The 25,745-nt window shown below is 51.7% G+C and overlaps 1 protein-coding gene across 6 annotated transcripts in view; it reads left to right on the top strand.

Moving 5' to 3' along the window:
- The window catches only part of SLCO2B1 (solute carrier organic anion transporter family member 2B1), a 53,162-nt gene that overhangs the window by 8,696 nt on the left and 18,721 nt on the right, over window positions 1–25,745 (top strand). For 2 of the 6 annotated variants that reach the window (XM_036859777.1, XM_036859779.1), the window contains exons 2-7: window positions 5,335–5,465; window positions 6,582–6,719; window positions 8,015–8,177; window positions 11,110–11,349; window positions 11,583–11,681; window positions 14,439–14,629. In XM_036859777.1, coding sequence (XP_036715672.1) covers window positions 5,335–5,465; window positions 6,582–6,719; window positions 8,015–8,177; window positions 11,110–11,349; window positions 11,583–11,681; window positions 14,439–14,629 — 962 coding nt within the window. Of the gene's footprint in view, window positions 1–569; window positions 1,089–5,334; window positions 5,466–6,581; window positions 6,720–8,014; window positions 8,178–11,109; window positions 11,350–11,582; window positions 11,682–14,438; window positions 14,630–25,745 lie in introns of all 6 variants that reach the window. The other 4 variants (XM_036859781.1, XM_036859780.1, XM_036859778.1 and 1 more) reach the window with 4 other exon arrangements.

Raw genomic sequence — 25,745 nt, 5'->3', positions numbered from 1 at the left:
TGCGTTGAGGATGAGGAAGCAAAGGGGCCGCTGGTCTAAGGGATTAAAACCTGGGCGATTGCCTCCACAGCTAGTGAGTGTGCACAGCGGGAAGGGGTCCAGGTCCTCAGGTCTTGCGGTTGACTGGGGCTTGGATGGGAAAGAGAGAGTTGATCCACAGACGGAATAACTGGAGCTGTCAGAGGGAGGCGTTAACATGGAGGAACCAGGGGTGCGTGGAAGGGAATGGGTTCAGGTGGGCCTGTGGCCTCAGAGGTACTTGAAGATTATCAGGAGAGGGGAGAGCATTGGCCCTCAGGAGGCCTACTGTGTGCCAAGCCTGAGCCACGTGCCCGAGATGCCTTACCTCCTTGAGTGGACGCTATATCCTCACCTTACAGAGGAAACAGGCTGAGAAAGATAAAGGGGCACGTCCAGGCTCGCAACCCCATATCTGCCTGAGATGTGCTGTTTATAGCTGGGAGATGGCTGGAGTAGGCAGACCCCTGAGCCTTTCCAGGAAAGAACAGGCAGGGAAAATCAACCCTTCCTGTCGGGCTGCTATCTGAACCTTGCCCCTCATCCCCCAGACTCAGATTCCTGGCCGTGGAGGGGGTATGGCCACAGCCAGGACCCCGTGCCTTGCAGACATCTGGAGTCTCTGACTGAACTGAAGGTCTCTGGCTGACAGACTTTTGGGGCAACTTTCTGACTGGCTTTCTGAGCAGCTGCTCTACAGTGAGTGGGCAATTGACAGCCCGAACAGACAAGTCTCCTGAAGGACAGTGGACTAGTGGACCAGTGACTTACCAGCTGATGGACATGAGTGCACGAGCAGCCGCGTGACCCACCGACAGGCACACAGACCCCTTGCCTGCCAGCCCTTGGAACCACCTGGCATACCTGGGGCCCCCAAAACTGGCTACCCACCTAGGAGAGGAAGAGGCTGGAATTTTTTCCTGGGACCTGGTTCCCTGCCTCTCTCCTTATTCCTACAGGCCACCCCAGCCCAGCCCAGGTTCACTCCCTCAGCTGCCCTCTCTCCTGTCAGGGCTGGCCCTTGAAAAAGCCTTCACAGGACGGGAAGGGCCTCAGAGGCAGCAGGTGAGGTGAGGTGGACACACAGCCCCGGATTCGGGACCCTCCTTCCAGGGGGAGTTCTATCCCTTATCAGGGAGTCAGACTGTCTGCCGCCAGCCCCCCTATAGAGGCCTCCAGCCCACAGGAAGGGGTCAAAGGGGACTGACAACCAATCTGACCAGCCCTGTTCAGGGACCGACTGGCCACCCAACACACTGACTGGTGGTGGCTCTCAGGGGGACCCGGGGGGCCAGGGCCAGGGCTTCCCTCCTTCACCCAGAGGTTCACACTATACACCGGGCCACAGGAGGGTGGAAGGTTCTGAGCCAGTCCATTGACCTTTGGCCCCCTCCCTCATCCATCCCCTGGGTTTCTTTCAGAGCTGGGGATCCAGGTCAGTGACTTCTGCCCTTCCAGCCTCAGCTCCAGCCTCATCATCTGGTTGGCCTGGCCCCTTGGGGGCGGACACTGCTGCCTTCCAGGTGGCCTGGCTATAGGTTTGGTTGGGTCAAGACAGAGAAGAACGTTGTGCTTCTTCCCCTCATCAAATCTGTGCAAGGAGCACCGAGTGACACTGAGATGAACACCTCGGCTCGTGTTCCTGCACCAACGTGAGCCAGCAGAGCTAGTTACCTGTGAGCCTTGGTGTCCTCATCAGCAGCATAGAGATCAAGAAAGCACCAAAGGTGTGGGGTGGTGGAGATGCTTCACGAGCATGCAGAATACGCATGCAAGCCTTTACATAGAGGGACAGCATGTAGCGCAGCCTCTGTGCTATAGTGGGTGACTGGTCTCTACTGGTGAGAGGAACTGGGGTTCAGAAATCATCCTGTCAATCTCCTCTGGTTGAGTTTGCTTGGAACCCCCTCACCTTCTCTTCTCCTTCAAAGTGACCTCCACAGAGCCTCGCCCCAACTTCCCTTATCTAGGCCAACCCCTTATCTCCTCCCTGTCAGGTGTCACTTTTGTTTCAGCATCTCCTTGTTTCCTCTGAGTGTTCATACCCCACAAAGGGGACTCCTTCCCAGCCACACACACTTCCATTTCCTCAACCAAATTCCTCAAGCTATTTGTTTTTGTTTTTAATTAATTTATTTTTCAAAATTTATTTATTTTTGGCTGTGTTGGTCTTTCGTTGCTGCGCGCAGGCTTTCTCTAGTTGCGGCGAGCAGGGGCTATTCTTTGCTGCGGTGCGCGGGCTTCTTATTGCAGTGGCTTCTCTAGTTGCAGAGCACAGGCTCTAGGTGCACGGGCTTCAGTAGTTGTGGCACATGGGCTCAGTAGTTGTGGCTCGCAGGCTCTAGAGCGCAGGTTCAGTAGTTGTGGCGCACGGGCTTAGTTGCTCCGTGGCATATGGAATCTTCCTGGACCAGGGCTCAAACCCATGTCCCCTTCATTAGCAGGTGGATTCTTAACCACTGTGCCACCAAGGAAGTCCCTCCTCAAGCTATTTAAATAAACATTTTCCCAAAGATATGGCCAATAAGCAATGAGAAGATGCTCAACATCATTAGTCATTAGGGAAAATCAAATCAAAACCACATGAAGGGGGCTTCCCTGGTGGCGCAGTGGTTGAGAATCTGCCTGCTAACGCAGGGGGCACGGATTCGAGCCCTGGTCTGGGAAGATCCCACATGCCGCAGAGTGGCTAGGCCCGTGAGCCACAATTGCTGAGCCTACGCGTCTGGAGCCTGTGCTCCGCAACAAGAGAGGCCGCGATAGTGAGAGGCCCGCGCACCGCGATGAAGAGTGGCCCCCGCTTGCCACAACTGGAGAGAACCCTTGCGCAGAAACGAAGACCCAACACAGCCATAAATAAATAAATTAATTAAAAAAAAAACAAAAAAAAAAACCACATGAGGGTTATTTGTAGTGAGGTGGATGGACCTAGAGTCTGTCATACAGAGTGAAGTTAAGTAGAAAGAGAAAAACAAGTACCTTATGCTAACGCATATATATGGAATCTAAAAAAAAAAATGGTACTGATGAACCTAGTTGCAGGGCAGGAATAAAGAGGTAGACATAGAGAACGGACTTGATGACGCAGGGGTGGGGTGGGAGGGCGAAGCTGGGGCGAAGTGAGAGTAGCATGGACATATATACACTACCAAATGTAAAATAGTTGGCTGGTGGGAAGCAGCAGCGTAGCACAGAGAGATCGGCTCGGTGCTTTGCGATGACCTAGAGGGGTGGGATAGGGAGGGTGGGAGGGAGGCTCAAAAGGGAGGGGATGGGGGACATGTGTATGCATATGGCTGATTCGCTTTGTTGTGCAAAAGAAACTAACACAGTATTGTGAAGCAGTAATACTCCAATAAAAGTCTATTAAAAAAAAACCACATGAGATATCATTTCACACCCATGAGGATGGCTATAATCAAAGAGACAGACAATAATAAGTATTAGCAAGAATGTGGAGAAGTTAGAACCATCATCCATTGCTAGCAGGAATGTAAAATGGTTTTAGAAAACAGTTTGGCAGTTCCTCAGAAAGTTAAACATAGAGTTACCATGTGACCCAGGAATTCGACTCCTGGCTATATACCCAAGAGAACTGAGAAAAAAAAAAAAAAAAAATATATATATATATATATATACACACACAAAAATTTGTATATGAATATTCACCATACCTGAAACAACACAAATGTCCATCAACAGATTAATGGTAAACAAAATGTGGTTGATATATAGCCATACCCTGGAATATTATTCATCCATTAAAAGGAATGGAGCATAGATACATGCTACAACATGGATGAACTTTGAAACATTATGCTAAGTGAAAGAAGCCAGTCACAAAAGACCACATATTGTATGATTTCATTTATATGAATGTATATGAAATATCCAGAATAGGCAAACCCAGAGAGCCAGAAAATAGATTAGTGGTTGTCAGGAAATGGGAGGAGGGAGGAATGGGGAATGACTGTTAATGGGTGCAGGATTTCTTACTGGGGTGATGAAAATATTCTGGATTTAGATAGTGGTGGTAGAGTATGACTTTTTGAATGTACTAAAACCACTAAATTGTATACTCTGAAAGGGTAGGTTTTATGGTGTGTGAATTATATCTCAATTTTGAAAACTTCCTTAGGCTCCCAGGTATCTTGTGTGAGGAGCACAAAACCCTCACTGGCGGTGGCAGGCCTCCGTAGCCCCCTCCCTGAGTTTGCCTTCCATCTTCCTGGAGAAGGGGTGAGAGGTCCCACACCACCTCTCTGGGTCAGAAGTGTCCTCAGGGCAGTTTTCAGGCTCCAGAAGGAGCTTGTTGAATGAGCGGAAACTCCTGCCAGGTTGAGAGGCATCTGAGACAATGGAGTGGCTTCTGCAGGAAGCGGGACCCCAGAAGGGGAGGAAGGCCAAGGAGGCCTGGGCTGCCAGGAGGTGCAGGTGGTTTTCATCGAAGTGGAGGAGTGGAGTCTCCCAAGGCCAGGCTTCCAGGCTCCTCACTGAGATTAAACGTCAAGAGACCCGGAGAGATGCCTCTGAAGGGACTGCAGTGAGTGGGAGACTGACATGGTTACCATGGTTACCATGGGAGAAAACCAGACACGCGTAATGGGGCCAAGAACCCAGGTTCTAACCTAGCTCTACCTCCTGAGTCATCTCCACATATGGGGCCTCAGTTTGTCCAGGGGTAAATGAGAGGGGTTAAATGGGATGACCTCTTAGTGCCCTTTCTGTGCAGACCAGCCACCTGGTTCATGTACGATTTGGGCATTGGGGTGGTTAGTTCTGTGATTATAGGCAGGGTGGTGCCCTGTGGAGGTGTTGGTATCTGTTCCAAACTACCCCCAGGAAAAGCCTTTATGTCCTGACTTTGGACCAAGACTTGACCAATCACTGGACCCCAGACCTCTGATCCTAGACTGAGCCAGACAGCCACAGACCCAGACCCAAAGTCAGCCTCCAGGAGCACTGGATGTCTCACAGATATAGGCCCCAGGGGGGCTAAGGCTGTGCATTTCTACACCAGGGCCACAGCTTAAAGGTTGTGTGGCAGCATCAGAAAATTCTCCCTAGAAGGAAGATTTACGCTGGGAATGGAATGAAGGTGTGAATAGGTGGTCCCAGTGGGATCTGACCAGCATGGGCACATGGAGCACACACACACCCTCTTAGGAAGGGCTCTTTCAGCACCTGGGACGTAGGAAGGCTGATGGTGCTTTGACTCAGATTCTCACCAACCCCTGAAACACCTTGGGCTACACGGTCAGGGCCGTTCTCTGGGATTCCATCTCCACTCTCATGCCCTGGCTGTCTGTCCCACAGGGCCGATTGGTGAGGAGCTCCAGGTGCCAGACAAGGACACCAAGGCCATGGTGGGCACAGAGGACACACCTGGAGGCAAAGCCAGGCCAAATCCTCAAGATTTGCGGCCAAGTGTGTTTCACAGCATCAAGGTACCTCTCAGGGCCTGGCAGGAGCAGGGCCATCCAAGCCCGATAGAACAGGCTCTGCCACTTACAGGCTGTAAAATGCCAAGCAAGTTGCTGCCTTTCCCTGAGCCTCAGCTTCCTCATCTGTAGAATGGGTAGTTGTGATCTATAGAAGCACTTAGCTTGGTTTCAGGTACGTGTTCTCTCCTTCCAGAAAGGCTGCTCTGTGGGCAGTGGGTGACCAGTCTTCTTGGCTCCTGTTTTTCTAGCAGGAAGGAGAAGGACCCCAGGGATCCTGAACCTGTATGAATACTGGGAGTGCTAGCTCCACCAAGCGCAGCCCTAAACATCCAAGCCTCCACCAGCACCTACAGGGTGCCAGGCCCTGTGCCAGAAACTGTCCCCACATGGTCTTATTTAGTTCTCATAATAACCTGGGGAGGCAGGGGTGTCTTCCTTGTTGCACAGATGAGGAAACCGAAACTCAGAAGAACAGACACTCTATTTTTTAAGCTCTGGCATAAACACCCTATTTTTAATTCTTTGAAGCAAGCTTTTTCTTCTCTTAGGAATTCTGCCAGTTTTTCAGGAGGAATGCAGGCAGGCGGGGTGTTTGGGTGAGGCTGAGTGAGGTGGGGTGGGTAGCTTGGGGGTTCGCTGTGTGCAGGTGGTCTCCCAGGGGAGCTCCAGGGGAGGACTGTGTGGGGTGGGATCTGGGGAGCTTCCTGGGGAAAAGGGTAGGGTGGTGGAACACGGAGCGGGGTCCAGTCCAGCCTGGGGGACCTCTGGGGGTCAGAGGGGCTCCTGTCATCCTTGGCCCCATGAAGACCCTACTCTCAGCCCTGTGGATTCCAGGTCGCCCCCGGACTCCTGGGGTACCCAGAACAGCTTTCCTAGTTTTTAGGCCTGTGTGAGAATCCATGCATTACTCCAGTATCTCTCTCTCTCCTCTTGTTCTGGACTCTTCCTCTCTTCCTCTGTCTCCTCCTGTGTGACTGTCTCCTCTGACTCTGTTTCTCTATCTCGTGGCCTCACTTTCCGTCCCTCTCTCCAACCCCATCTTGGCTGTCTACCACCCACCCGCCACGATCTCCCCGGCCCTCCGCCCACCCGCTGCCATCACCGCGGCCCCTCCGACAGTTCTTCGTGCTGTGCCACAGCCTGCTGCAGCTGGCGCAGCTCATGATCTCCGGCTACCTCAAGAGCTCCATCTCCACGGTGGAGAAGCGCTTCGGCCTCTCCAGTCAGACCTCGGGGCTGCTGGCCGCCTTCAACGAGGTACCGGCCCCGGCACAGCCACAGGGGGGGACATTGAGGGAGACTCACACCCCTCCTCCCCCTCCCTCACTGCCCCAACATAAACCCTTCCCCCCCAGTGCCACATGCAGCCCCATCTTAGCTCCTTCCTATCCCGCCTTTGGGGGGCCCTCTGTTGGGGGACGTGGAGGATTTTAGAGCTAGCCAGGGTCCCCATGTCCCCCCATTCTCCTTTTGGTTCCTTCACCTTTACAGGCACCCGGCTATTGTCCGCCCCAGGAAGGAATCAGAGGAAGCCAATTCAACAGTAGTGAGAGAGGTTTAAATTAGATCAAAGGCAGAACTTTGGGACCTTGGCGTGGTTGGGGGAGGGGATGACTCCGTGGCGTGGAGTTGCCCCGGGATCCACAGGCCTCTGCCTCCGGGATGACAGCCAGACAGCCAGGAGTGGACAATCCGCTTTGGGTGGATTGGGAGATCAGAGTCCAGCTGTGCCCAACCCCTTCCCCACCAGATGTTTTCACCCTCAGAAAGGGCTGCAGTCCCGAGAACACTCTCTTTCTCCCTGACCCCCAGTAGATTTCTGTGAAATTCTCTCTCCCTTGGGTGATGTGTCACATTCCTCCCAACCCAAGGCCTGTGGTCTACACCGCGTCCCCAGGTGCTCCTTAGCACTCCACCCTCAGATCTCAGAGGTGGGAAGAGAACGTCATTACCTGGGTCTTGGGCAAGTCACTCCCTGACTCTAGGCCTCAGTGTCCCATCTATGGAATGGAGTGACTGTCCTTCCCAGGATCAGTCCTCCCACTGACCTTCTGCTGATACCGCCCCCCTCCATCGGCAAGGAGGTAAGGGGTAAGTACCTCACCCGCGGTCACCAACCAGTAAGCCACAGAGTGGAGTGCACACCCAGCTTCTGACAGCAGAGCCGCCCTTCCCTGCAAACTCTTACGTCCCCTCCAGCACCCACATCCTAGGGTTTTGATTCTAAGGCTCAAAATCCAAGCCTTAGTCCTCTGGCTTTAGACTTTATTTGTTTCTCATTCATGACTTCCCAGAAGTTCTAACACGGGGCCCAACCCACATTCTAGAATAAAATGGAACTTCTAGCCCTGTCCACGCTGCTCTTATTTCTCTCCTCTAATGGGACACTAGGGCCCTTCCTAGGAGGACCCAGAATCTGTATTTTTAAGACGGACCCAAATGATTCTTATTCAACCAGCTAGTCCATTCTACAGAAGGGAACACTGAGATTGGCGAGAGCGACAAGGCCGGCCCTCTGCTCCACTTTAATGGGTCCTCTCATCCCTTTGCAGGTGGGGAACACAGCCCTGATCGTGTTTGTGAGCTATTTTGGCAGCCGGGTACATCGGCCCCGCCTGATCGGCTATGGAGCTATCCTTGTGACCCTGGCGGGCGTGCTCATGACTGTCCCCCACTTCATCTCAGAGCCGTACCACTACGACCACACCAGCCCCGGTAAGAGCAGGAGGGGCTGGGCTGAGGGTGTACCTGAGCTGCCGCATTACTGTGCACATGGCCCATCCCCAGGCCTCCAGAGGTTAGGATGGACCCAGCTTCCCAGAACACCTACTCCTCCCCGCCCCCCACCCACTGCCTCCTTCAGCTGCAGCCCGGGCGGGTCCCTCTGGCAGCCCTGGGCAGTGGGGTAGTGGGTAGTCCTGGGGCAGAGAGGTGAGGCCCTCTGGGCATCTCTTGGTGAGGGCCTGTTTGTATGTCACTGCTTTTATTTTTGAGATGGGGGTGGGTTTACAATGCAGCCCACTTTAGGGCCTGGCCTGTGTGGGTCCTCAGGAAATACTTATGGATAATAATATATAATATATAATATATAATATATAATAATTTGTATATAATAATAACAGTATCACACACCACTTACTAGGCACCACTGTTCTAAGCACTTTATGTGTCTTGATGCATTTAATCCTCACAAGAAGCCAAGACATTGATGAAAGAAAGAATGAATGAGTGAATGAACAAATAAAACCATGAAAGAATTTTGGACAGGAATAGTGAAGCCCCTGTTGAGCCCAGTGGGATTTTGTTGAGAGTCAACTTGACAGATGGATGCCTGTCCCTTGGAGAATGACTCAAGCAGCCTTCCCTGTCCTATCCACCTTTCCACCCATTCACCCATCTATCCATCCAATCACCTACCCATCTACCCATCCACCCATCCATCCACCAACCCCTCAACAATCCATCTGGTGGTCCACCCAAGAAACCCTTAGCGCTGCCTACTTTGTGCTGGACCCTCTCAGGGGACTGAGTCCTTGCCTACTGGGAGCTCTCAGTCTGGGAGAGGAAACAGACAAACAATACCTCCCTTTTCCTCACTCATTGTATCAATTGTGTGAGGAAGGAAGAACAGGACTGAAGGAGCCCAGGGAAGGAGCCCACGGCCCAGCCTCCATCATGGAAGGCTTCCCAGGGGAGGAGCGCTGTCAGAAAGCATCCTTCCTCCCTTGTCCTCCCATCAGCTCAGACCCCGAAGCTCCTACTCTGTGCCAGGCCCAGGGGTGGAAAGATGGAGCAGGTACAACCAGCCCCGAGAAGCTGCGAGGGAGCGTGGGTTGGCGTGAGCGTGGGCAGCTCTGCCACAGGCCAGAGCGTCCAGCACCAGACAGCCAGGGGGAGCCGGTAGAGCCCTGAGCAAGGGAAGGATACTGGAGGCTGGAGTGAGCTGGAGGAGGTGGCAGTTGAGAGAAGGTGGGCATTTCAGGTGGAGGGAACCTCACAGGCAATGGCTGGGAAGTGGGGAAAGTCCAGGAAGAAAGCAGAGTGGTTATCTAGGCCTGAGTGGAGAACCGTCAAGAGGCCTGACTAGGATGCTGAAAAGTTACACTTCCTTACATTCCTCCGTCCAGAATCTTCACTTTAACAGAGATTTTCCTGTGCAGGGTCACACACAGTCTTCATCCTCACTGCCATACAACACCCTTCTGCTCCCCATGAAACCCCAAGCAAACCGCTTCTCCTGCCTGAGCCTCAGTCTCCACATCTGTCCAATGGGTGGGCCAGACTTGGTGACCACCAAGCACCCACGCTGCTCTGACATACAAGGCTATTTCATTCACTCGTTCCTCCTCATTAATGAATTACTTATCATTAGTATTTATGTGCCAGGCCCTCTGCTAGGTACTGGGGACCCAGGGGTGGAAAAAAAAAGATCTTATTAAAGATCCCCATAATAATCCTCATATCTAGTGTCTAGTAGGCACTGTGCACAGGCACCAATCACCACTCCTAATGCTTACAACCCTTTGAGCAGGTGTTATCATTATCCTATTTTATAAGTGAGGAAACAGGCTCAGAGAAGGAGGTACTTCCCCAAGGCCCACAGCTAGTAGACGTGCCCTGGTAGCCTGGCCCTAGAGCCTCTGCTCTGAACTACTGAATTATTCTGCTTCTGAATTCCATATTTGTGTAGAACTTCCATCCTAGGGGGCTTGTTCAACAGATGACGAAACCGAGCCCAGAGGGGCTGAGGGCCTCTCTGCCAAAGTCTCACCGTCTTCAACCCAGGCAGTCTTGGTTGAGGGTCCAGGTCCTTGACCTTGGTTCACATGGCTTTTTCCAGCCCTAAAGAGTGGCTCTCTGGGCTGGGTGGACATGGCTCAGAGCTCCCAGAAAGGGCTGGGCCAGCCGCAGAGAGAAGGCCACTTCTACACCCGCATTCAGGATAATAATAGTATGAGGGTCTTCTTAAGTTTGCTCAGCAAATATTGGTGAGCTACAGGAAACAAATGTCTGGTACTAATTTAAGAAATTTCCCTTTATTGCACTCTGCATCTGTGTCCCGAGCTGACACCGAGCCTCCCCATAATGAAGGTCAAGGGCACTAGAGCCCTCCACAGCCCAGGCCCAGCGTCCCCTCTCTTGCCTGGCCCTGCCTTCAGCCCTGGCCTCGACCTTTACACTCTGTGAGCCAGCCATGCTGAACTTCTCAAGCTCCTGGTTTTGCATGTGCTGTGACCTCTTTCTGGAACACCCCCCTCCCCCACCTTCCCTTTCTGGAAAATCTTGTTTGTTCTTCTCCACCCAGTTCAAACTCCACCTCCTTTGACCGCCCCACCCCTCCAACCTAAGAGCCACTGTTGCCATGGCACTTCTACATATCTCTGCTCAGAGAGGTGACATAGGGCGGTTTAAGAGCATGAACTCAAAGCTGGACTGCCTGGGTTCCAATCCTGACTCTAACCCTTGCTAGTTGCTGTCTGAGCATCAGTTTTCTCATCTGTAAAATGGGAGTAATGAGAGCACCTCTTCCGTGGGTTTGTTGTAGGGGTCAGATGACTTATAAACAGGGCATTTAGAACAGTACCTTGCATCAGTAAGTGCTATATAAGTCTTAGGTATTGTCCTAATATTTTTTATCATCTCTCAGCAGACATGCCACAGGACTTTGAGGCCTCCCTGTGCCTGCCCACCACTGAGGCCCCAGCCTCAGCCCCGGCCCCATCCAACAGCAGCTGCTCAGGCTACACAGAGGTCCAGCATCTGGCGGTGGTGGGGATAATGTTCACGGCCCAGACCCTGCTCGGCGTGGGCGGGGTGCCCATTCAGCCCTTTGGCATCTCCTACATTGATGACTTCGCCCACCACAGCAACTCACCCCTCTACCTCGGTGAGGACCTGTCCCACCCCTCGGGCTCTGAGGGAGGGCCCGGCCCAGGTCGGGCTAAGTATGAGTCCCTGACCTCTGCCCCATGTGGCTGGTAAAGGTCCGGAGAAGCCTTGGAGAGCTCCCCGGCCCTGACCGGGGGAGATGGGCTGCTCTTGCCTGCTGGAGGCTGGGCAGGCACTAACCTGCAGAGGGAAGCCGGGCTAGAGGGGTCTAACCTAGGCTTCCTGTTGCAGGGATCCTGTTTGCAGTGACCATGATGGGGCCAGGCATGGCCTATGGGCTGGGCAGCCTCATGCTGCGCCTTTACGTGGACATTGATCGAATGCCAGAAGGTAAGCCTCAGAGCACACAGCTGCCCCCAGGGGCACATAGACACAGCTGACTGACCACTGGTCTCATAGGAGACACTGAGCCAGGGGACCCAGGTTCAAATCCCAGCAACCCCATGACCTTGGACATGCCTCTTAACCTCTCTGAGCCTCAGCTTTCCCATCTTTGAGATGCTCTCTGTCCCGCCCACCTCCCAAAGCTGTAATCAGAATGCAGTGAGAATGTGGCGATGAGCTATAAGGAGGCGTCAGATGGAGAGTTATAGTTGTTGTCACTATTGTTGCGTGTCTTCACCTAGTTCCACCCCTGAGCTCCCCCGGGCCCCCAGCCCCCTGCTCAGATACGCTGTGGAGCAGACAGGGTCACGTACTCTTCTTGGCCTGTGGGGCACTCCCATCTGTCGGGGGACAAGCCTCAGGACACAGAGAGGACACTGGCATGCTGGAGAGAACTTTGGAGCAGGACTCAGCTACATTGGCCATCTCAGATGGGAAATCCACTGGGTGACCTCTAAGGACCCTTCCAGCTCTGATCACCTCAGAGCCTGACAACCTGTGCTGAGGGCACCGTTTGGGGAATAGCGGTCTCTGATCCAGGTAGTGGTCAGGGTGGGCCAAGGAGTGGAACTGAAGCTGGGTCCGAAGGCAGCCAGGAGGGAGGAGTGTTGGGGATCCCAGAGCTCTGGCGCTCTATGAGGAGTGGGAGTGGAATTTTTTTAGAACAGGTCACTGCGGCATCTCAGCTGCCTGCTGGCCACACCAAGTAGCTCTGAGCCCCCAGCTCTGCCTTCTGCCTCCTGCTGCTCAGATGTCCCATCCGTCACCTGGAGATTTTCCAGCAAGCCCTAGAAGCCTCAGGTGACACATATACAGGTAGATGGACAGGGAGATTCTGTTTCTTGTTCTCTGGCTTTTGCCCAAGGGTGCCTCCAGTCAGGACAGGTCTGGGCAGCTCTGAACAAGAGTCACTAGGGAAAACCCTGCCCCACCTCCCTTCCTTCTAGAAAGCTGGACCAGGAGCCAAATGTGGACTCTGGTTGTAACTCCTCTCTCCCTCAATGGAGCAGTCTTGGGAATCAGGAGTCAGTTTCCCAGACGCACCTCAGCTCAGGGGATGGGGGTATGTTTCTGGCTCTGTTGACATCATCCTGGCAGCTATGCCACCTTCACAGGCAGGTGTGGCATTCCTGTGGACCAATGTGCCACCTCCTTAGTCCTTCTTTCTCTCTGGGGGATTGCATGGGTTGGGCGGGTCGTATCCACTGCAGGCACAGACTGGTATGTGAGAAGCAGATCTGAAATATGTGTGTGAGTTCCCACCAGCCTGGCACAGAAGCCAGGGGAGTAATACGTGGAGGAGGGAATCAGTGCAGAAGCCAACTTTGCCCCTAGTTTTACAGATGCATTTGCTGAGTGCTGACTGTGTACTCTGGCTCCTGTCCAGGAGGAGCTCAGGATCAAGCACCTGGGAATCAGCCCCACTCATGGGGTTGGTGTCATCATGCATCTGTATTGTTAGAAAGTGTTTGCAGACGCTGTGGCAGTTGAAGGAGGAGGTACCCAACTCAGCCTTGGGGTCAAGAGGTCTGATGGGAGAGGTGGGCACTCCAGTCAGGAAGTACACCTGGGATAATCTTGTCCTAATTACACCTGGAGGGGGATCAAAATCACCTGGGGAATTTAAAAAAAAATTTTTTTTTATTGTGGTAAAAGTCACATAATATAAAACATACTATTTTAACCATATTTAACTGTGCAGTTCAGTGGCATTAAGTACATTCACATTGTTATGCAACTCTCACCATCCTCCATCTCCCGAATTTTTCACCTTCCTAAACTGAGACTCTGTCCCCATTAAACACTGACTCCCCATTCCCCCTCCCCACCTCCCACTCCCACCCTCACCCCTACCCCCCAGCCCCTGGCATCTACCAAAGTACTTTCTGACTCTATGAATTTGACTTTTCTAGGTACCTAGTATAAGTGGAATCAAACAGTATTTGTCTACACCTAATGTATATTGGAAGGCATTTTTAAGATTAACTTAATATATGTCCTGCAAACAGATTGTACCTTCTTTTTTTTTTTTTTCTTCCTGTGCTATACAGTAGGTGGGGAACTTGTTAAAGGCACAGATTCCTTGGTCACCTTCCCACCCCATCCTGTGGCAGTTCTAAGCTGGTCATGGGTAAGGCCAGGTTTTTTTGACAAGCATCCCTTGTGATTTTAATCATCGTGCAGGTCTGAGAACCACAAGAGTCATCCTAGCCATCAGTTTCGTAATAATAATCACAGTAGTAACAGTAAGCAAAGAGAAAACACCCATGTAGACATTCTATGTGCCAGCACTATTCTAAATGCTTTACACGTATTAGTTTCTATGATTCTCACATCAGCCCTATGATGTAAGTGCTACTAATATCTGTACTTTACAGAGGAGGAAACCGAGGCACCAAGAGGTTAAGTAACTTGCCCAAAGTTATGTTAGTAATGGAATTCAGACCAAGCGGTCCATTTCCAAAGTCCATGACCTTGACCACGACACACATTGCCTTAATAGTTGAAAAAGTTGAGGCCCAGGAAGGGTCAGGGACTTGCCCAAGTTCACACAGGATATACTAACAGGCAGAGGCACAACTGGAACCCAGATCTCCTGACTCCCAGCACAGGCCACTTCATGTCTCAGAGGCTGGTCCCAGGGTGGTGGCCAAGCAGTGACAGCCCATCCTGACCCTAATATCACATGGTCTTCTCTTCCAGGTGGCATCAGCCTGACCTCAAAGGACCCCCGATGGGTGGGTGCCTGGTGGTTGGGCTTTCTCATCTCCGCTGGCACGGTGGCCCTGGCTGCCATCCCCTACTTCTTCTTCCCCAAGGAGATGCCCAAGGAGAAGCATGAGCTTCGCTTCCGGCGAAAGGTCTTGGCAGTTTCAGACCCACCTGTCAGCAAAGTAAGCCCCCTGCATGCCCCACTCTAGTCCAGGCTCCACCCCCAACCCACTTGTCCTCTTTTATAACTTTAAACTCCATCCCTCCTGGGCACCGCACGTCACAGCTTACAAAGCCATCTCGTCAACGTCCCTGCACAGTGTGTATTTCCTGCCCCTCCACAGCTGAGGAGCTCCAGGGCCAGAGATGGAAGTGACCTACCCAAGATCACGAGACCAGCAAGGACAGTGCTGGAACTAGAACCCAGTCCTGTCTGAGCCTTCTCCCCTCATTCTAACCACTACCCTACCGCCTCTCTGCTTGTTGCTTAAAGCGTTTGGTAGATTCTGAATGTGCTATGGCAATGTTGAGAACTGGGAAGAGGTGGAGGGTTTGCAGGAGGGTCTGGGAAGGCTTCTCTAAAGAGAGGGGAGTTGAACAGGACAATGAAGGACGTGCGGAAGCATGGAAAGGAAAGGGAGGGGCATTCTCGGTGTGGAAACAGTCTGGGCAAAGGATTTGGCTATAGAAATGAACCTGGCCTTTTCAGGGACAGTGAGGGGACAGACATGTACTGAGTGCCTCCCTGGGGCCAGGCGTCAGGCTGGACCCTGGGGCTCAGCACATGGTCTCCACCCTTACTTAAACCAGGCACAGCCTAGACTCTGAGGACGGAGTCTCTTTAAGAGACAGATAAGTTGTTAAGATAAGTAATAACTGGCGAGGTACCGCAGGGGTATTTCACTGAATTCTTCTGCTCGGCTCATGGTCTTTCCTCAGAGGACAACACTGAGGCCCAGAAGGTGCAAGGATGTGCTCAAGGTCACAGGTGGTAGGAGAAGGCAGGACCATGTGAGGCTACTGGGCAGGAGAGATGATTCTGGGCTAGGGACCTCTAAGTTTTCCAGGGACCCACAAAAACACGAGGCCCGAAAAACAATAAATTGCCTCTAAAATACAAAAGAAGACAAAATAGAAATGTCTTATAGAAGCTCAATTGTATGTCATTAGCGTCAGCTTCATTAACTTTTCTTTAATTCTCCTACACATTTCATTACATTCTGAAAATTTGTGCATTAGACTTTCTTTTTTCCCCAAGTCTGGGAGTATAAGGGAAAAATACTCCCGTTTTACCTTTACCTGTCCCCACGCAATATTTCTGTGGATTTGATTGTTTGCTGGAGTGGCTAACAGAAATCAGGAAAACACTGACTTATGTGTACCGGTTTATTACATAATAAAGGATATGGTAAATGATACAGATGAACAGCCAGATAAAGAGATACATAGGGCGAGGTCTGGGAGGGTGCCGAGCGCAGGAGCTCTGTCCCTGTGGAGTTGGGTACATCGCCCACCTGGCTGTGTTCACCAACCTAGAAGCTCCCTGAACCCTATACTACTGGGATTTTTTATGAAGGCTTCATCACGTAGGCATGGTTGATTATTAACTCCCTTGTAGCCTCTCCCTCCTCTCTGCAGAATTAGGGGGCAGTGGCTCCTCTCTGCAGAATTAGGGGGCAGTGGTGGGCTGAAAGTTCCAAGCTTCCAATCATGGTTTGGTCTTTCTGGTGACCAGCCCTCACCCAGGAGCCCACCAGAGTCAGCTCATTAAAACAAAAGACGTTCCTATCACCAGGAAATTCCAAGGGATTTCGGGGCTCAGTGTCAGATGCTCTTACCACTCGGGAAATTACAAAGATCTTAGGAGCTCTGTGTCAGGAACCGGGATCAAAGACTAAATATTAGATCAAAAGATTCTCCTAACACCCTTATTTACAAGAGTTTTAGGACCTCTGTGCCAGGATTTTGAGAAATCACAAACAATCATAAATTAAGGAAGTTAGTTGTTGCTAAGTAATTCAATTTCAAAGGGACGATTTATAAAAATCCTATCAAATATTTTGCAGCAAGAATAATTCAATTTAATGTTGCAGGTTGGTGCATTTGAATATGTTTGCTGTAATGTGAGATAGTGCCTCATCCTTAGAGCAAGAAAATTTAGGCCTAAGAGGAAGGGCTGAAAATGTGTCTGCCTGGAAAAGCTGGGACTTGACCCCAAGTCATTCTGACACCACACCTGGCTGCCTTCACCAGCCCATCTCCCACCCCCTGCTGCAGCAGAGGCTATATACATGGGGCTGGGGGGACCAAAGAAAACTGATGTTGGGACAGCCAGCAGGGGCCAGAACAGGAAAAGTCTTGCCTGCCAGCTTCAAGAGCAGTGTGTAGCCCTGGAGGGAGTCCCATGGCTTTAGCACCAGGTGCTAAGTACAGAAGGGATTGGAAGGGACAAGGGAGTGTGCAGAGAGCAGCTGGGGGCAGGGAGATTGATGTGACAGCTGTGGTGTTGGTCCAGGCAGGAACCAGTGCATTGGCAGTAAGGCAGGGCGTGGGGATGAGCCCAAAGAACCACGCAGGAGGGGGACCACACAGACCTGGATCTTGCTCTACTATGGGACGGGCATCCCAGAGACAGCGAAGGGCTGATGCTGGCTCAGAGGCGGGCGAGGCAGGCGTTGGAGAGAGACCAGTTTCAGGGGAAGAAGACAGCTTGGAACCACAGATGGTCCTTCCTGGTTCTGCTTAGCTCATGCCAAAATATGAATGAGAAGAAATTCCTGGAACTTGGGGAATTCTTAGAAGCAAGGGTGATCACAGAGGAAGGAAGGGAAGAGACTGGGTTGCCGGTTATGGGTAATCTCCAAGCTGGGTCTTGCCACAGAGAAGTGGCACTTCTCTGTTCTGAATTTGATCAGAGGAGAAGTGCCACTTGAGCCACGGGGTGGAAGAGGTGGAAGAAACAAGGGTGAGCCTCGGCTATGCTGGGCTCAGTCATATGTCAGTCATGTGACCTTGAGCAAGTCACTTCCCCATTCTGTTCTGTTGTGTACGATGCTGAGTTTAGATTCCTGGAGCAGTATTCTGTGTGCCTCGGATTCTGAGAATGCACTATTCCTTGAGTCGAAGCTGCTGTGATGCAGAGATTCAGATCTTTAGAGCTGTGTCTCTGTGATGACTTGAAACCCTGGCTCCCTCGCTGTGAACCTGTCTGGCTGTCTGGATTCATTCTCTCAGCACATCGGGGATGGAGAGTGAGGAGGGAAGGCGGTGAGAGGTTCTTAAAAAAGAACCAAAGGCTGAGAACATGATGATCTGCTTCCAGCAGCATTCAGGCAATAAATATTGATGTGGGAGGAACTGTTCCCCGCCTCCTGAGGCTGCCTAGGCTGGGTCTGCTTGCAGTTTCTTGGGCTGGCCCAGCCCACTCAGGCCACTGATGGGGAGGGGGATGGACCAGGAGGAAGGGCCCAATTAGACAAAATTGGCAGCCAGAAAGTCCAGGTCCTCATACGTGGGATGTGTATCTTCCATGGGGAGTAGGAACAGGCAAGGGGAGAAAGTGAAGTGGGGGACTATTTCTGAAGTCCCTTCAAGCACCCCCTCCCAGGCTCAGGGGTCCTCTAAATACCCTCCTAGAAGTAAATGCAGCTTTTACTGGTATCCAGGAGATAGTGGTATATTATATAAAGATTGCGTGACCCAGAGAAGGTCTCTGGCCTCAGTCTCCCTGTCTGCACAATATGCAGAAGACTGGACAAAGTCTGCTAGCTCTGGCAGGTTCATTGGTGTCTCCTTTAAATGGCTCCCTGCCTATGGGGCAGTACATGAGCACTTTTACAGGAGGACGGAGGGGTGTATCCCACAGCCCTTGCCCCGAGGAGCTCTCAGGTAGTGAAAGAAGGCCAGGAGCAGACAGACGGAGGATGACTGGATGACAGCTCAGGTTTCTCCCATGGCCAGTGCTTAGCGTTCCCTGCCAGCGGGGAGGGGACTAATAGTCTCCACAGAGAAGACTGTGAGACGGGGGATGGGGGAGGCCATATCGGCATGGGAGGGGCAGGAGCTCTGCTTCCCTGCCTTTGGCTCTGTCCATGTGTCTGTGACCTCAGAGCTCAGGTGGCCACCCAGACGTCTTTCTAGAAGTGAACCAGGGCAGGCCTCACCTCTCTCAGGCCTCAGTCTCCCTGTCTACCATTAGCCAGTTTCTAAGGTCCTGTCAAGCCGCCGGGCTCCTGGCACATGGCTCTGCAGAGCCCATAGAGTAAAGATGGTCTCTTAGGGGCTCCCTAGCAGGTCAGCTGGGCCCGTATAGCTTTGTGGCTGTAGGATCCCATTCAGCCAGCAGCCCTCCTGTGCTCTCCACGCCCTTAGGCCCTTCTGAGCTACCCTTCGGGCTGGACCAGGGGCTGAGAACAGATCCCCTGGAGATCCTGTGTCCCCACCCAGACTCTGAGCACCACTGGCCTCTGTCATATTTCCCAGCAGCCTCAGTGTCTGTTATTCTGGGGCATCTCCCAGAGTCTGGGATGGGAATATTACCTGGTTTTAAAGTTCTATGTTTCTAGTAGTTGAAGATTCTCGAGTATTTATGTTCTATTATTCTAAGATTCTGCACCTCAAATGCTGTGTGACTCCCAAAATTCACATTTCTAAGTAGCTACAATTTTGGCCTAAGAGTCTATGAAATCCATTGTCTCCTGGTCATTAACCTCGATGCGCTTCTTTGGGAGAATGTTCAGGGATGGGGACAGGAGTGGGCAGTGGCAATGGTCTTGAAAACCTAGGACTTAGGGCCTGTCCGTTGGGGTCTGCCCAGGCGGAAGGCCCCTGTTCCCCTGGGACTTTGTGCTCCCACTACAGCCCCTGTGAGATTCAGGGTGACACAGGTCTTCCCTCTGCCTGGAGTCTCTCCCTTGCTGGCACTGCCTCCAGAGCCCTCCCAGCCAGCTTGGGAGCCCTCTTGTTTCCTTCTCCATCCCAGGTGACCCAAGCCTTGTGACTCCACCCTCACCCCACCTCAGCTCTCTAAGGTAGAAGGACCTGTGTGATCATCCAGTTCAACGCCCACTGCCTCTTACAGACAGAGGGATTGAGGCCCAGAGAAGGTCAAGGTTGTGCCCAGAGCTTAGCCAGCACCACCTCCCCCTGCACCCGTCTGTACAAGGCCAGGTCTTGGCCCCAAAGGGCTGAAGAGAGCCTTCCTCTCCCTGGCCTGGTGCAGATCAGAGCTTCCTCATACACTGGGGCTGGAAGGCCCTTTGGAGTGATCTGCTCAAGTGGTTTTCAAACTGCACCCCATAGAACCGAAAAGGTGCCACCATAGGGACACTGAAGAGAGAGGTTCCCCAGCAGGACTAAGGACCTTCCTCTCCTACACACACACACACACACACACACACACACACACACACACACACACACACACACACACACACTTTAGTCAGACTAGTTCTACTTTTCAGTGTTTTTATACCAGTCTTTTGAGTGAGATTTCACTTGGGAAAAGGGTTCTGTAGCAAAAACCAGTTTTAAAAACATTGGTCTAGTCCAATACCACCAAATGATAGAGGAGGAGACTGAGGCTAAAGGGAGGAGGTGTTTGGTAGCTGATCTGGCCCATGAGGCACCATGTAAGCGTTTCCTTAGTGTCTGAGTTGGAGGCATTGCTTAGTGGCAGGGAGGAAGGCCAACAGCAGCTTTGTCTGCACCACCTGACCTGCGTATGAATTCTGACTCTGTCACTTACTAAGACTGAGATCTATAAAATGGGTATAACCATACAATCTATACTTTGGGGGGTTTGTAAGAAGGAAATGAGGCAAAGTGGTGAGGTGGGTGGTTCAATACCTGACATGCAGGCTCAGTAACCAGGAGTGCTTGTTCTTAGCATGGATTAGGCCAGCTTTTAAAAGGAAAAATTACCTTTTTTCCAATATTCTTCTTAGATGCTTTTCTATATCCTACTTCCACTCTGTTCCATAAAAGGTTTGAGACAGCTCACAGCAAATACATGTACAGTACTAGTAAGAGAGTGAGAAATTAGGCCAATATGTACTGTCTACTCTGTACCATCCACTGTTCTAAGCCCTTTGTATTAATTATCCCATTTAATCCCTGTAACCCACCTATGAAATAGGTTCAGCTATTACCCCCATTTTACTCCCGAGGGACCGAGTTACAGAGAGATTAAATAACCTGGTGGAATGGCTAGTGAAAGGTGGAGGGGGATTCAGGCCCAGGAAGAACCATCTCAGGGCCTGTGCTGAGTCACTCAATCAAGACCAAGACCACTTGTTGAAACACTTATTTGGTCCTGAGCTTTCTGGTAGCCACAGGGAAAAGAGGCACGGCCAGTTGCAAGAATCCCATTGTAAGAGAGCCAGAAGCACACGGCTCCCTCAAAGAAGCTCAGCTGTCCAGGACCTCTGCTACAAGACACGATCTCCCTCCCACAGAGGATAGGAAGTTAAGCAGATAACCCCATCCCTGTGGCTGCTTCCTGTGGCCAGATGTGACGGAAGGTGAGGGCTGGCAGAGAGTTCCACATCACCCACCAGGGTCAGCGCTGGCTCCGTGGGGCTGGGATCACAGCCCCGGCCCAGAGCCTTCAAGGAACCCAGCTTCCTCTAAGGACAGCTCCTGGGTCCCCTGAGGCCCCTCAGGCAGTGGGACCTTCCTCGTGCTGGACCACACACAGCGTCCTGGGTCCCACGGGCTGCAGCAGTCAGCACACAGCCCGAGAGGGGAAGTTCTGACCGGCTCCCTCAGCCCAGACCTGCTGACCTGGGCAAACCACAGCCCAGATTGGTCATACTCTGAGCCCCACTCTGAGCAGAGGCTCGATGATTCCTGTTTCTGGAGCCCACTATTAGTCGGAAGTCCTCAAAACAGATGTGGGGAGAGAGGCGGAAACTTCTGGAGAGCACAGAGACAGGGGCTGGAGGTCAGTGTTCCCAGCACCCACAGAAGAAAGCCCAAGTCCCTCAGCCTGGCCCTCCGAACCGCCCTGCTCCTGCCCCGAGAGGCTCTTGAGAGGCTCGTGGCTGTCATCAGTTGGTCCCTCCCACCTCCCAGACACCTCTCTTCCCGCCCCTGCCCTTTCGCTAGTATATGTCCCTGTTTCAAATAACCGTTTCCTTCCTATCTCTCCAATCCCAGAGCTCACCTCTGCCTGGATGCCCTCCTGACCCTACAACCCCTGAAGGTCTGTCCCTCCCCTCCCGTCCCCAAAGCCCAGAGGTCAACATGGGCACAGGGGGTGGTAATAAAGCCTAGTCTGCCAATTACTCCCTGGGTGACACTTGCCCTTTGGGGGTCTCTGCCTCCTCTTCTGTGAAATAGGTGCAGTAATAGTCCCCACACCAGACTGTTGTGGGAATTAAATGACAGGGTGGATGTGAAAGTGCAGTGTAGACCACATAGGGTTATACATGTGGCAGCAGATGACACTGTGGTTGTTTTTACTGTTTACTTGGGGACAAGGAACCCCAGGCAAGGAACTCACAAGATGTTGCCTGTCTGAAGGGCAAGACTGCTTCTCCCTGATAGGAAACCCAGGAAGTTGTCAATCTATCCCCACCCTTCTTACTTCCATTCCTGGGGCAGCACCCCTCTCCCTCCGGGACCCTGGACCTTCCCACACGCTCTCTCACAGCTTGGCTAGGACTGAGAACAGAGTAAGGTGAGTCTCTAATTCTCCTTAAGGCAGCGTGTCCAAAAGAAATATCATGTGAGCCACAAATGTTGTTCTAAATGGTCTAGTAGCCGCATTCAAAAGGAAAAGAAATTAATTTTAAGAAGAATTTTCTTTCATCCTCTATATTTAAAACATTCTCATGTTAGCATATCATAAATACAAAAAACTCACTGTGAGATATTTTCCGTTCCATTTTTTCATACCGAGTCTTTGAAATGCAATGCGTATTTTACACTTAACGGCCCATCTCAATTTGGACCAGCCATAGTTCCAGCGCTCAGCGGCCACATGCGGCTGGTAGCTGCATCCAACAGCACAGCTCTGAGATATAAATGAATAATAGACCCGCAGTGCCTTACCCAGAGAAACAAGACTCAGATTTCAGGCCCCTGCACATCACCCCACAAAGGTGCCTCCTAATTCCACCAGTCCTGCACCATACTTCTGATTCACAGGGCTTGGTGGATAAAGCGTAAGTTTTCGACTCGGGCAGGCTTGAGCTCAGATCTTAGTTCTGCCACTTGCTAGTTGTGTGATGTTGTGCAAGTTACTGTCGACTGAAAAAAAAAAAGCACAACATGAGAGTTGTGAATTAAGTTTTATTTGAGGCAAAATGAGGACTATAGCCCGGGAGACAGCATTTCAGATAGCTCTGAGAAACTGCTCCAAAGAGGTGTGGGGGAAGGTCAGTATGTATGTGATTTTGGTGAAGCTGGGGAAGGAGGTGTGGTACATGCAATCAAGCACACATTCTTGTAGAAGGTTGCTGCAAGTCACGAGGAGCAGACGTCACCAGGAAGGATTTTAGTGCTTTTCTAGATATGAGGAGATGCACAAACTGGGCTCATAAAATCTTCTCCTGAAAATATCTAACTATCTGAAGGCCTGTTCTGCCAGTTTTTCCCAGAGCACAGCGTGTCTTATTCCTGGTCTCCACCCTGAACTCCTTTCAGGGGATGTTGAAGGTCAGCGGTCACAGCGGCTTGTGACTTAATCCTTGTAGAGGCAGACGGCAAGTGCCAGGTTTTAGTCGGCATTACCTAACCTCACAACTTATTTGCTCCTGTGTGGTGTGTAAGTCTCCTTCCTTTGCAGGTCCCAGTGAGGCTGGAGCAGGAGCCACCAGCCCACATACCAGTGGCCTGGCATGCCTGGAGTCTCCGTTCTGCTAGGCCCTGGGGGCTCAGTGTGGACCCTTTGCCCGCCCTTGAACCAGCAGCCATCTCTGAGCTTGCTGCCAGCACAATAGCATCTCCTGTTGATGTTCTCATTTTCCTTCCAAGAGCTTGGCGTTGCCTGCACCCACTGCCCGTGGGAGCCATCTCTTGCACTCCTTCTTTTCATAGATGTTTCCCAGACATCCATTGTTTCACTCCAGGCCTTGTGCTAGGCATCAGAGTTTCAACAGAGAGCAAGGTAAACGTGGTGTCTGCTCTTACAGAGCTCAGAGTTCAGCAAGGGAGAGACACTGAACAAGGTTTTACTCAGACCCTAAGTGTGTATGAGATAGATAGTTATTTTCTCTGAAAATCAACTTAACATCTACTCTGAATGCCCATCCTCCTGGCTCAGTAGGAAATTCAACTTCAGCCTTTCTCAGGGCTCCCCCACCAAGGTGAAGCAAAGGTCCTGAGGTCTTACAGGGTGTCCAGGCACGAGGGAGGTCCTATTCTCACCCCCACTGCACCCCTAGCAGGTATCAGCCTCAATCCATCCTGGTCCATGCGGTCCCCCTTAACCTGCTAGGAGCTGAGAGGCTCCGTGTGGCTGGGAACATGGGGACCCAGCCTCCTTAAGTCATTCTGCAGCCTGCCCCTGAGAAGTGAACTGCTTTCTTGGGTACTGTCGCAGAGGCTATGTGGCTTCCTGCTTCTCAGGGAACCCCTCTCTCCTCTCCCTCTCCTCACAGCCCCCCTCCCCACCCCCCAAAACACCCAGAGTAATCTTCTCAATGGTATCAGGTTTTGGAAACAAAAGCCAGAAAGGAAAATCTTGCAACAATGACTTTCTGCCCTGCCACAAACCTCCCCTGAGGCCAGGAAACCCAGAGCCCAGTACCTGCTGGAATAAAAGTAGAGACGAGGAAGGGAGAAGCCCACGGGGGCCAAACACACTTGAACGGATGTTTGAATGAATTTCCCTGCTGGGGCAGGGCCAGCCTTGAGCCAGCCAACACCTGGAAGTGAGGTGGAAGAGGCTTGGAACAGGGCACTCCCAGGGTGGGGGCCCGCATGGAGGTCCTGAAATGTGGGGAGATCCAGTATTTGCTCTTTTAAAAAAAAAAAGATGGGAGACAGAAGAGAAGGTGTCAGACACCAGCCAGAGGGTGAATCTTATGGGGACCTCACAGAGGCTCTGTGGGGAGAGAAGAGGCAGAACCAGAGACCTCAGATGAGCTCTCCAGCCCAACCCACCCTTCCCCATGGTATATAGCACCCCAGACCAGGGGGAAGTCAGTTTGTGCTTGCATGCTCCTAGTGATGCGGAACTCACTTTCTCCCAGGGCAGCCTCATCCAAGCTGCTCGTCACATTGGGCTTCAGTCTTTCTCCATGGAACTTGTTGCTTCTAATCTTGGTCTCGGGCTGCACAGAAAAATGTAGTAAAATCAGACCCCACTTGATCACTTATACTTGAATGACCCTGTGCCAGAAGCAACTTCTGTAAGACTTAGTTCCTCATATAAAAAATGGGTACAGTAATAGTACCTGCCTGAAAGCACTGCTGTATTGGAGCAAGGCAGGCAGAATACCCAGCACTTAGTGCTGGTTCACTCAGGGTCTTGGTTCCCCCTGCCCTTAGGGTGAACCAGCCAAATGCACACAGGCCCTGGAGTCAAGCTGTCCGGGTTCAAATCCTAGCCAAACCACTTACAAGTTGTGTGACCAGGCAGGTTACTTCATCTCTCTGTGTCCCAGTTTTATCTCCTGAAAAATAAGGATTACAATGGTACCTACTTCAGAAAGTTGCTGTGAGGTTTCAACGAGTTAACGGATTTGTCATTAGAACAGCGCTGGGATGGTAGTTAAGTGCTCAGTAACCATTAACCATTATTTATCCTTATTTCCTTCCCTCTTTGGTGCAATCAGAAGACCGTAATTGTATCACCCCTAGTCTTCTCTTTTCTGGGATCAGAGACCTTTTTTTCAGGCGTTGCACAGAGGCCATCCTCACCCTGGCGGAGGGGCACACTACAGGGTAGCCATGTGCTTCCTCATAGTGTGGTCGCAGGGCTGAGCAGTCCCCTCTGGGTGTGGTCTGACTCATCCAAAAGGAGGAGGGGACTGTTGCCTCTTGGCTCTCCCAACCCAGTTCCCTTCCTGGCGCACCAGACAGGATGGAACAGGATGGGCGCTGGAGGCTCCTGCTCCTGGTGACTCTCCAGGTGCTGACAGCCGTGAGTGATACAAAACCGAAGGTAGTGGTGTGGTGATAACCTTGGATAGAGGTTGGTGATGCTGCTGATGGCGGTGAAGACAGTGGTGGGGGTAACAGTGATGTGGGAAACAGCGATAATGATATTAGTGGTTCCGATAATGATGTTGTTGCTGGTGATTCCGAAGGGTCAGGTGACGGTGATGATGTGATAAGGATGGTGTGATT

Source organism: Balaenoptera musculus, chromosome 8 (genome assembly GCF_009873245.2).
Source record: "Balaenoptera musculus isolate JJ_BM4_2016_0621 chromosome 8, mBalMus1.pri.v3, whole genome shotgun sequence".
Classification (NCBI taxonomy): domain Eukaryota; kingdom Metazoa; phylum Chordata; class Mammalia; order Artiodactyla; family Balaenopteridae; genus Balaenoptera; species Balaenoptera musculus.
This window is presented reverse-complemented; position numbering and strand designations above follow the sequence as displayed.